We start from the raw sequence: 11,969 nt of genomic DNA on the forward strand, positions 1-11,969 counted from the left end.
TGTTCACGTTCATCCCTGTTCCTCTGAGGAGAGCACAGATCTAACTCACAGGAGAAGCCGACATCTGTAGGTAGAATGAGGTCAGCAACAGTAGCAGACTGAATGTCTCCTAACTAATCTTTAACTTTCAAATTCCTCTCAAAGTTTTCTTTTGGTACTTCTCCACAAGTTTTCTCTTTAACTGAAAAGTCAGTTAACTTAGTCTGCTATTAAAAAAACACCATCACATACACACACACATAAAAAGAAAAAAATCCGAGCATGTCTTCCTTTAAATGATATGTTTATATAAGTAATCAGAGCTTTTGAAGAATCACACACCAGTTTCCCTGATCGTAGTAGCTTTGCAGAATGCTGACATTACTCAGAGTCTGGCAGGCAGCTTCCAATTCTCCCTCACAGAATACATGGTAGTAACGATGAAACACTGGACTTGGGTCAAGGGATCCTCCTGGACCCAATGGCTCAACAGGTTTGTCTTTAGCAGGATTTCCCTTAAAGTGCCAGGGAACCAGCAAGTCTTGAGAATGAAAAGAAGTCCTGTTGGTATGAATAGGCAGTTTAGAATGAGTAACTTTACTTGAATGACAGCCTCCCTCCTGGAAGTCACTAATGCCAGGGACAGAACATGCTGAATCTTGATTATCCACATCAGGTATTTGCTCCACAAGCAACTCTTGCACTGATGCATCACTGTTAATCTCCTTTTTCTTTCCTTGGCTATTTCTGTTTCCTCTTAGATACTTGGACTTCTGCTTATTGTATTCTTGTTCCATTGCCCAGACGTAAATGAGTGCCTTCCCACCAGGTCTCAGGAGTCGAACAAGTTCTTGTAGAGCTGCCACTCTACGCTCCTAATTTAACAACAACAAATATTACTAACCAGGAGGAGATAGAGAACGGATAAGAAATACATCGACTGTAGGACTGTTTCAGTTAGGATGGGGAGTGCAGAAAACTTAACTCTATATAAGAAAAGACAGACGAGAGAAGGGCCATTTGTGATGTGATTGAGAAAAATGTGTTGAAGAAGTAGGGCAAGACAATTCTATTTCTTTCACCATCTTCCCTGTGACTCCTCCTCTGACTGACTGGCTGGTATACATGAGACAACTGGTGACCTACTGAACAGCTTGAAGCAGCATTAGGAATCACTACATTATAAAACGCTTGCTGTACAAGGGAGGCTTCTACTTCTGTTCTAGATGAAATAGCTTGCATTGGACTAACCCTTCCCCTGAAAACTAGCATAACAGGTAGATGAAATACGTAAAACAGCTGCTTAAAGGCACTGAAGAGTCACACTGCAGGTAAGACTTGCAGGCTATGAGTATAATCCCTCAGAGAAGGAAATTAAATAAGGTGAGCTCTACATTCACCCCAGCTTTCTTTTGAAGTTAACTGGAGGCCAAGAAGGCCAAACTTCGTCTCTCACACTTTGGGCATATTGTCAGGAGGGAACAGTCCCTGGAGAAGGATGTCATGTTTGGTAAGGTGGAGAGTCAGAGAAAAAGAGGAAGACCCCCAACGAGATGGACTGGCCAAGTGGCAGCACCAATGGACTCAAGCGTGGCAACAGTAGTGAGGTTGGCCCAGGATTGGGCAGTGTTTCGTTCCACTGTGCATAAGAGATCTCTATGGATCGGTATCGACTCAATGGCACCTAACAACAACAAACAACCAATTTACAATGTGGAATACAGGATACTAGCAGGAAGAATCAATCTTCTAGGTTGAGAAAACCGAGACTAGAGTCAGGAAGGTCAAAGGAGCTGAGAATTGAAAGACAGAATCCTGGAAAAAGGGGAAGTGAAAATCTATATGCAAACTCCCTACACGGTATTTGCTATGAATTGGAACTGACTCGACAGCGCTTAACAACAGTATGTTCAAAATGCTTGAGGAAACGATGAAGATTTCATATAAAATATAAAAATTTAAAAAGTCAAACATAAATTCTAGGCCCCAAAAATATAACTGTTATTGTTGACTAGTGCCATCAAGTTGGTTCCGACTCATAGTGATCCTGTATAGAGCTTCCAAGGAGCAGCTAGTGGGTTTGAACCACCAACCTTAAAGTTCAAACCGACCTTGTGGTCCAGTGCTTATCCTGTAGTGCTACACCAGTTTAATAACAAATTAGACACATCTGAACAGAGAATGACTGAAGTAGAATTCAGGCCAGTATAAAGTATCCAGATTGAGGCATAGGCATAAAAAAAGGAAGGAAGATACTGGAAGCATGTCAGTCCAAAATTATATACCTACTGAAAATGTCTTTTACAATGAAAACAAAAGTAAAAGCATTTCAGACACATACAAGCTGAGAGAATTGGTTACTTATACTATGTTGTTTTTAGGTGCCATGAAGTCAGTTGTGACTCATAGCAAACCTATGTACAGCCAAATGAAACACTGCCTGGTACCACACCATCCTCACACTCACACTCACGTGTGAGTACACTGTTGCAGCCAGAGTGTCAACTCATCTCATTTAGGGTCTTCCTCTTTTACATTGGACCTCTACATTACAATGTCCTTCTCTAGGTACTAGCTTTTCTGAAAACATCCCCAAAGCACACGAAACAAAATCACCAACTTCTGGCTGCTCTTCTTCCGTTCGACTTCTGGAAGTCCATGGTATATTCAATATTCTTCAGCAGCACCATTAACTCAAAGGCATCAGTTCTTTCACCTTCCTTATTCACTGTCTGCCTTCCCCATGCATATGAGACAATTAAAAATACCACGGTTTGGGTCAGGGGCAACATAGTCCTCAGAGTAACGTCTTTGCTTTTTAACACTTGAAGGAGATATTTTGCAGCAGATATGCCCAATACAACATGTGATTTTGTGACTAGTGCTTCCATGGGTTTTGACTAGGTAAATGTTGGCACACACTGGTTCTTTCAACTACATAAATAAACCAAAAACCCACTGTCATCAAGTCAACTCTGACTCATAGCAGCCCTGTATAGGGTTTCCAAGACTGTCCATCTTTATGGCGGCAGAAAGCCAAGTGAAGGGGATTTTTTAATATACTGGTCTAGTTGCTGCTTTCAAGCTTTTATCTAGAAATAATTCACAGTAATGCTTCTAGGTGCACTGATGGCTAGTGACTTCAACCATAAAGAGCTTCCTCTGTCCCTTTTGCCTCAATCTAGCAGAATCCCCTGGCTATTGATAAAATTAAAGAGCTGGGATTAAAAGGACAAATGACATAGAACGTTCTCCCTTTCTTAAAATTCCATTAAGGTCATAAGGTCTACTGACCCTATTTCCATTAAGGTCATCAGTGACCCTATTAGAGGGTGATCTATAAAGATAATTCTTAGGTCAGGTGAAAAACCACTGCCACCCAGTGAAAGTAAGTTTGCTTCTTTTTTTTCGGTAAGAGAAATATAAGATACCAACTTCACTTATTTAAAAATTGTGAAATAAGTGACTAATTTTAGAAATCTATGTCATACTACTAAGGAGCTCTGGTAGCGTAGTGGTTACGAATCAGGCTGCGAACCTCAAGTTCAGCACTTCAAAACTACCAGCTGTTCCATGGGAGAAAGAGGAAACTTTCTGCTCCCGTAAAGATTTACAGCCTCAGAAACCCTGTGCAGGGTCGCTGTGAGTCTGAACCAATTCCACGGCACACAGCCATTACCATGTCATACTACTACTAGCTATATGGGGCAGAGTTTTAAAAAATGAGGGAAAAAAGAAAGGGTACTAAGTGAGACTCATATGATAGTGATGAAAGAGAGGGTTCAGAAAGAAATAATGAAAATAGAAATAAAAACAAGCTCAGAGTCTGAGAAGAGAGCAATCAACAGGCCTAAAGCCAATGAGACTCTCTTAAGAGAGTCTTCCAGCTAAAATTCTGTGACTTTGAAGGCAAGCTAGAGTCTTATTAGGCCTTTGGCTAAAAAAATGTAACTAACTTCCAAGAAGCCCATCTCCATTTCACATGTTTGGATTTTTTTTAACAATCAGGGCAAACTGTGGGACAGCAAGAGAAGAAAATGAAAAGAAGGAAAAGCTAAAAAAGGGTCCATGACCACTGTTGCCACTCTGGTTACAAGTTCTTGGAGAAGGGAACACTTACTGCTGTTGCAAAATGGTGAATGACAGCGATGGAGATACAGGCATCACAAGACCCACTGCGGACCGGTACTGCCAACGCATCACACACAAAGGCCTGAAATTGCCTCTCCCGACAAATGTCCACAAGGTTTTGGCTACGATCACAACCAACCTGTAGCAGAAAAAGGAAGAATTTCAAATATTTTGCTTAAATGCCATGAGAAATTAATAGCTATGAGCTAACGACATGTAACCTTAAAGTAATTAGACAGATCTCATATTCACTGTGAAATGATCTGAGACTGTGACATTATCAGCTCTTTCACCCAGTATAAAGCTGAAATGTATATAGTGCAGGGCAGTGTTTATTATCTTAATAAACATCAAACAGAACTTAGTGAATGGGGACAAATTTGACTAGAATAAAAAACTAACAATGATAGGAATGAAAGGTTCTAATTTGCAACATTCAGAATCTGGATCTTTCTGTAATACCATATATCAAAAAATGGAAATTATCCCATAAATACTGACAATAACTACAAATATGATGATGTAAGAAATCTCTGATTACTATATACACAGATTAGGAAGGCCCAGAGTAGCTTGAGAATAGATTTTTTTTTTCTGTTTCTCTTATTACTTTTACCATCACACACACAAAAAATCTCAAAACAAGAGTAAAATAATTTCCTTCTTTTTTAAAAAGTTTTTATTGTGATTTCAGTGGAAGTTTACAGGGCATATCATCAATTTTACATTCAACAAATCATACAATGATTGTAATTTCATTACAATGATTATAATTCCCTCTATGTACCATCAGTTAACAGTATGTCTCTCTATTCATTTTAGCTCTTTTTATTGGGTGGTTGTTTTTTTTAAGACACTCAGGCATATATAATAATTTACACCACCAAAGGGCACATTCTGTAAGTCTGCCTCCTGGCTGCCAGCTCTCAGTCCCTCTCTTTCCATGAATCTAGAGTCCTCAGCTGCTCTCTCACTCCATGTCCCCATCTCTGCCTCCATCTCTGGTGTTGCTGCTTCTCTGGGTAAGGTCTCACATTCCGCTTGTGGGCTTCTCCCTTGATGGTCCTAGGGTCCTTTGTTACTGGACTGTAAGATTGACTACTCCCCCATTTTTGTTATAAAACTTCTACCTTTACATTGTGATAGTCGCAATTAGTCATGATAAAAATTACTCACTATTGAATCATAAGTATCTTATCCCCATCTTTTTTTTTACCAGACCCATCTAGACAAGATGAAAACTATTCAGTGGGAACTCTATCTTTGCCGGCACACTCTTTATCTAAACTCCCTCTTGAAAACTTGTAAGTCAGTCACTTCATGCGTTTATCACCCCCTCATTTTAGGTAGCCAATGTCTAAGTTGCCCGTCCCTATATACCCTATATACACAGGGGATAGCATTGATACTTAATGTGAAGACTCTTTCCCTCTCTGTTGGTATTTTGAGCTACTGCATCTAAGAGTATAAGTCAAATACATCAAATTGTAGCAATTTACCTTTGTTTCCATTAAAAAAAAACAAACTTTTTTTTATCGTTTTCTAGTTCTGATTCTCAAGCCACCGAGGTTAGTTCAAATGGGTACTATCTGCAAGTTTGGGCATTCTTGTGTGTCTTCCCTCACTTCATATCAGCTGGATGTTTCACTCTCAGCTCTAGCCCTCTGTGGCTATGTCCTTATCCATAGACTCAGGAGTCTCCATGTCTCACCACCGTTTGGACCAACCAGCCCTTCCTCTTCTCTCATATCCAGGTTAACAGGAGTCTATGGAAAGTGAACTCAGCCCATTTCTTCATTGCTGCTTTTCCACATCTTCCACTTACCAGTAGACCAATGTGATCACCAGCAAGCTTACATGCCTGCACATATGTTCCCTTTGAGTTTTATCTTAGAGGGGGGTTTGTCCTGAAGGGACTCGATTCCTTGCCTTGATGGCTTCCCGACGAACAACTTGCTTATACTTGCAGCAGCCAATCAGACTGCCATTTTTGTTTTTGGTTTTTCTGGCTGGTCTTTCTTTGAAGATGTATCTTCTGTTACTCTAGCTGTTCCAGGCTGGTCTGCTTGTCCTTTCTAGTGGGAATGTTCTGGATGGAGCTCAGGATTTCACCTAAGATCCTGTATACTACAAAGGCTCCGCAAGAGGCCTATTTCACTGAGCATGTTCTAGAACCCCTTTTAGGTATTCCAATCAGTTATAGGCTAATTTCCTTAATTTTTAAAAACTACTGAGTTTTGTTCTGCTAAATGCATGACCCATATATCATGAGTAAACTACTAAATTCAAAACTTGTAAAATGCTATCTAATTAAGCCTTTTTGTATCACCTAGCGGTCCAATGGGATGAGGGCACTGAAGGCAGCTAGCTGCATGCTTTCATCTCTTCGAGCAGATGAGGCCTAACATGTCTGATACATGTGTCTTGTTCTAGTGGAGGAGTCTGGGGTAAGAACTTTTCACCTTCTCTCTAGTTCTGGTTGTCTTGATATTTTTGAATATATATAGCTCTAAGATTTCTCTCTCTCGCTCTCTCTCTTTCTCTCTCTATATATACATATATATACATATACACACATATGTGTGCATGTACGTGTGTGTGTTGTTGTTAAGTGTTGTGGGGTTGGTTCCAACACCTAATGACTCTCTATAGTTTTTGAGGATTTAAATCTTTGCAAGAGCAGAAAGTCTCATCTTTGTCCCATTATATACAGTGGTGGTAGTGGTGGTGTGCCGTGGAGTTGGTTCTGACTCATAGCAAGCCTGTACAAGGTTTCCAAGGCTTGAAATTTTTATGGGAGCAGAAAACTCATCTTTCTCCCGAAGAATGGGTGTTACTTTCAAACTTCTGACCTTGAAGTTAGCAGCTGACTTGTATTCACTCCGGTATATACATATATATGTGTGTGTGTATGTATGTATACATACATACATACACACACACACATAGAGAGAGAGAGTCCTGGTGTGGGGCTGTGGGTAAATGCATCAGACTGCAAAGCTGTTTGAACTGCAAGGTCAGCGGTTCAAGATCACCAGCTGCTTCTTGGAAACCCTAAACAGGATTGCTATGGGTCAGAACCAACTAGAAGGCACTTCACAACAATATGTACACACACACACACACACACACACACACACACACATATATATATATACACACACACACACCTACAAACATATACATATATACACTCACATGAGGGGGCTTCAAAAAGCTTCTGGAAATGAAGAATTTTTCCAGGAACTTTTTGAATCCTCTTCTTACATGTTGTTGTTAAATGCTGTTGAGTTCATTCTTACTCACAGCAACCCTGACTAGGGTTTCCAAGGAGCAGCTGGTGCATTTGAACAACTGACCTTACTGTTCAAACCAGCCTTGAGGTTAAGTGCTTATCCTACAGTGCCACATCAGGACTCCTACTTGTATATAGCAATGGACAACTGTAATGTGGAAAAGGAATGGGAGGGACTGAAGAAATGTTAAATTATCCCTAGATATTTCTTCTTAACCTAATCTCTATAGTATGGAAAAGAAATACATATGCAGATTTAGTGAAATAGAAGTGGCCACTACAATTTTACATTCACTCATTTCCAGTGTTTATCCCATAGCTCCACACCAGGACACCATAGGGTTCCCTTGTTCTTATTGTTGTCAAGTGTCACTGAGTTGGTTCCGACCCACAGCAACCCTGCAGTTCATACCAACCTTATGGTTGAGTGTTTATCTTACAGAGTTACATTAGGATTCCTAAGGGATCCCTTAGGCCTTTCTGGAAACAAAAGACACAAATCTTAATGTGAACACAATCTGCCGTGTAGAGGGTTGCTTTGAATTTGAACCAATTCAATGGCACCTAATAACAACAACATGTACGATACAAGCCTTGGATTATTTCATTTCCTCCATATTCTATGCCACTGAACCAACAGCCACAATACTCAAAGGAAAATATTACTCAAATAACATGCTTATTATATTTTGGTGCTTGCTGGCTTTTGTTACAATCAAATTCTATTCACTGATTCAGAAGTTTTAAGCGTGCCCAATTCTAACAAATAGCTATCTCTTGCTAAAAGGCAACAAGATGAAATCTAATTTGCTTATACAACAAATTCCCAAGAGATAAGAGTTCAATATTTTTAGAGGAGGAAAGTTATTATATGAAAGCCACAGATAAAGTATAATAAGAACAGCAGTAGCCAAATAAAACAAGAGAAAACCCCCATTTCCCTCCTGGAAGGCATCTGTGTTATTTATACACAGCACTGCTTTTCACCAACAAAAGAACAGGGGCACTTTTTGTAATAAAGCATCAAGTCCAGAGTCCTAGTGTGGTGCTGCAGGATCATGCACTAGTCTACAAGGTCAGTTTGAACCACATGGTTAGCAGTTCAAACCCACCAACCGCTCCTCAGAAACCCTAGACAGGGTGGCTACGAGTTGGAACCTACTGGATGGATGGTACTGCTACATAACAACAATAACTTCAGTACTTTCACCTCTCACTGATTTTGCCTAAGTCTTTCATTTACAAGTCAAATCATCACTCTTGTTTTCTCTTTGCCTATTTTTATACCAAGGACAGTACCAAGCATTTGAAAGGAGCCCTGGCTGTGCAAGGTTAAGCATTTGGTTCAAACTCACCCAGGAGTTCCACAGGAGAAAGACCTGGTGATCTACTCTTGCAAAGATTACAACCTACAAAACCGTATGGTGGGCAGTTCTACTCCCTCACACTCAATGGCTATATGTTAGTATCAACTGGATGGCACAGAGTAACAACAAAATTTTGCACAATGTCAAGTTTTGATAAAAAATGGCTTATTTTAAAAATCCTCATCTATTTAAAGAATTATACAAAAGTACATGATTTTGTATGGTAGAAGATCAATAACAAAAAAATACGCATTGGGCTTAAATTGTACAAGGGGGCTTCAAAAAGTTCATAAAAACCGGAATTATATCATGAATGTTTTGAAGTTTTGTATATTTTGTTCCTATATATATATTTTTAAATCTTCAACAAAGCATTAAGCATGCAATTCCGGAATTGCAGGTAAAGAACAAAATATATTTAAACTAGTAATCAAAGTTACAGACCACAGCTCCATTTTTCTCCCATTAAACTATCAAATATTTGAAAATCAAAATATACAAGGGTGATCAAACTTATTCTCATATAGTGACAGTACTAACTGACTCAATATTTTAAAAGCAATTTGGCAAACCATTTTTTTTATGAAGATAAAAATGGTCACAATGTTTCTAAATAGTTATCCCAAGAAAATAATACAAAACATGAAAAAAACCCCAAAAAAAAACAAAAACCTAAACAGGCTAATAGTAACTGATTACCTACTCACTAGTATTTAAACAGATTCTTTGCATTTGTGTGTTTAATCCTTACAATACATCTTGAGTTAGGTATTATTATCCTCATATTGTATATGAAAAACCATTATCAAAAAACACAGATAATTTGCCCCAAGTTGAACAGTGGAGAAGTGATGGAGCAGGGATTTAAATCTGGGTCTTTCTCATTTCATCTTTCCATGTTCTTCCTTCTTCTCACACCGTATCTCAACATACATGTTCGTTGTTGTTGTTGCTGTTAAGTGCCGTCGAGTTGATTCCACCCCATTGTGACCCTGTATAAGGTTTCTGAGGAGCAGCTGATGAGTTTGAACCACTGGCCTTGCAGTTCAGATGGATTTGCAGTCTGGCGCATTAACCCACAGCGCCACATCAGGACTCCACATGTTCATCTAGATGTTATTGGGCATTTCTTTTCAGTTTTGTGCTATTATAAATATCAGATGTTCATTAGTGATATTTATAATAGCACAAAACTGAAAACAAATGCCCAATAACATCTAATTAATGGCACAGTATCAAGTCCCGGAATTTTATAACTATACATACCAAAATGCAAAAGTTAAATAATAAAAATGAGTTATCAAATTACAAATAGATTACTATATAAAGTAGAAAAACACTGGAAGACCATTCATCACAATAAACTGCTGAGTAGGGTGACAGAATTATAAGTGAATCTCTTTCCCTTCATACATACTGGAAATTGTGGTTATATAATTTTTATTTCTAAAAATACAGATATAGTTCAAAGTGTGGAGACACAGGTCAAGAAGGTAAGTATAGTCATAAGAGCCAAACTCTAGAGCTGACCTCTGACTTCACAGATAAACAGCTGTACAACCTAGGAAAGCTATTTAGTACCTGAGTAACCGTTTCTTTGTTTTAAAAAAAAAGACTATCTACTTCTCAGAGTTAATATAAGAATGATATGATGCATATTAAATATTTTACTAACCATACACTAAACCTAAACCCATTGCCATCGGGTCAATTCCATCTCATAGCAACTCACAGAAGAGAGCAGAACTGCTCCATAGGTTTCCAGGACGGTAAATCTTTAAGGAAGTAGGTGTGGCACTGTAGGATAAGGAATGGACTATTAACTGTAAGGTTGGCAATTCAAACACACCACCCGCTCCTGGGAAACCCTATACAGGGTTGCTGTGAGTAGGAACTGACTCAATGGCACTTAACACCAACAACAGAACCCAGCCTAAGGCATCTTGCATTTCAAGGAGGTTGTCTCATATTTCCCTCAAGGCCATCATTGTATAGATTCCTGGTTTTCTTGTAAAAAATGAAAGGTAAATTCACAGGTGTGCTCCTCATCTTAAATGGGTTTTAAGAAAATTGTATGTAATAATGACACTGATTTTTTTTTTAGATTTTCAGATAATCCCACATTTGACTACACAGAGTATCTCAGGACATACCTCAGGAATGTCAAGAAATGCACATACTTTCATGCTCAAAGATTACTTAAAATAGACTCAAATAACAGCTCCATCTGTGAGAAGTAACTCTTGTGGTCCATCTTCAGGAATTCATGACATTGCAAAACCTGAAGGACAGATTGTTGATGTAAGCAGGCTATTCTGGGGCTAGGAAATTTAAATAAAAATACAGCCATTAAGACCTTGGGCAAGCCATTTTGGCTTCTCTGGGGGGGTGGTGGGAAAATGGGACATATCATAGAATTGTATATGGAGAACTGGAACTGGAGGAGAGGCTTTTGCAGGGACAAGAATAAAAACCATTTGTGGAAGGCCATTTGACATGTCTGTTTTTGTTACAGGGCTGGGCGCCCGATTTTGCAAAATTGAATGAAGAAAACCTTACTCTCGCTAAAGTGAGTACAGATTGGATTACTTGAACGTTTGTCAGTATAGACAACGTTTCTCACAAATTTGGGGGCCTGTCCAGGATTTTTTGCCCACTTGGAGCAGCAGCCCTGTTGGAAAAGGAGACGCATCCCACCTTAGTTTTGGCGGCCTATTCCACAGGGTTGATTGCCTCCCTGAGAGAGCCAGAAAAAGACCTCAGACAGTTCAAAGGTGATCAGAATTAGCGAGAGACATGTGGAGGACTAAGAAGACAGTAACGCGGCGACCAAGCAATCTGTGCACAGGCCAGGGCAGGAAAATTTGACTGTAAGTATTGCCCTGGTGGTCAGGCATTTTGGGGGGTCATTGTGTGTCTGAGATGCATCTTGGATGCGAAGCAAGTGCAGAGTCCCAATCTGGATGGAGAAGGACAAAGTGAAATCTCGGGGTTGTATGCAAGAAATCTCCATGAGTACCCAAACATGGGGAAATTTTGGGAGGTTGAGTATGCAAGGAAAATCAGACACTAGGGGAACTGAATTCTAGGGGAACGGAATTCTAGACCTAGGGAAGAAGAGAGCAGGAGAGACTCCCACAGACATTCCTCCTGTCAGTCTTTTGGTGAGAATGTTGAGGACTTGGGGGGTCAATCCC

The 11,969-nt window shown here is 39.5% G+C and overlaps 1 protein-coding gene across 1 annotated transcript in view; it reads right to left on the minus strand.

Moving 5' to 3' along the window:
- Positions 1 to 257: 257 nt before the first annotated feature.
- ALKBH8 (alkB, alkylation repair homolog 8 (E. coli)) overlaps positions 258 to 11,969 on the minus strand; it is a 53,120-nt gene continuing 41,408 nt past the window's right edge. Inside the window, exons 10-11 of the mRNA XM_006833794.1 lie at positions 4,100 to 4,249; positions 258 to 854 (exon numbers count right to left, since the gene is read on the minus strand). Of these exons, the coding sequence (XP_006833857.1) occupies positions 297 to 854; positions 4,100 to 4,249 (708 nt within the window). The 3' untranslated portion in view covers positions 258 to 296. The remainder of the gene's footprint in view (positions 855 to 4,099; positions 4,250 to 11,969) is intronic.

Source organism: Chrysochloris asiatica, unplaced genomic scaffold, assembly GCF_000296735.1.
Source record: "Chrysochloris asiatica unplaced genomic scaffold, ChrAsi1.0 scaffold00008, whole genome shotgun sequence".
Classification (NCBI taxonomy): Eukaryota; Metazoa; Chordata; class Mammalia; order Afrosoricida; family Chrysochloridae; genus Chrysochloris; species Chrysochloris asiatica.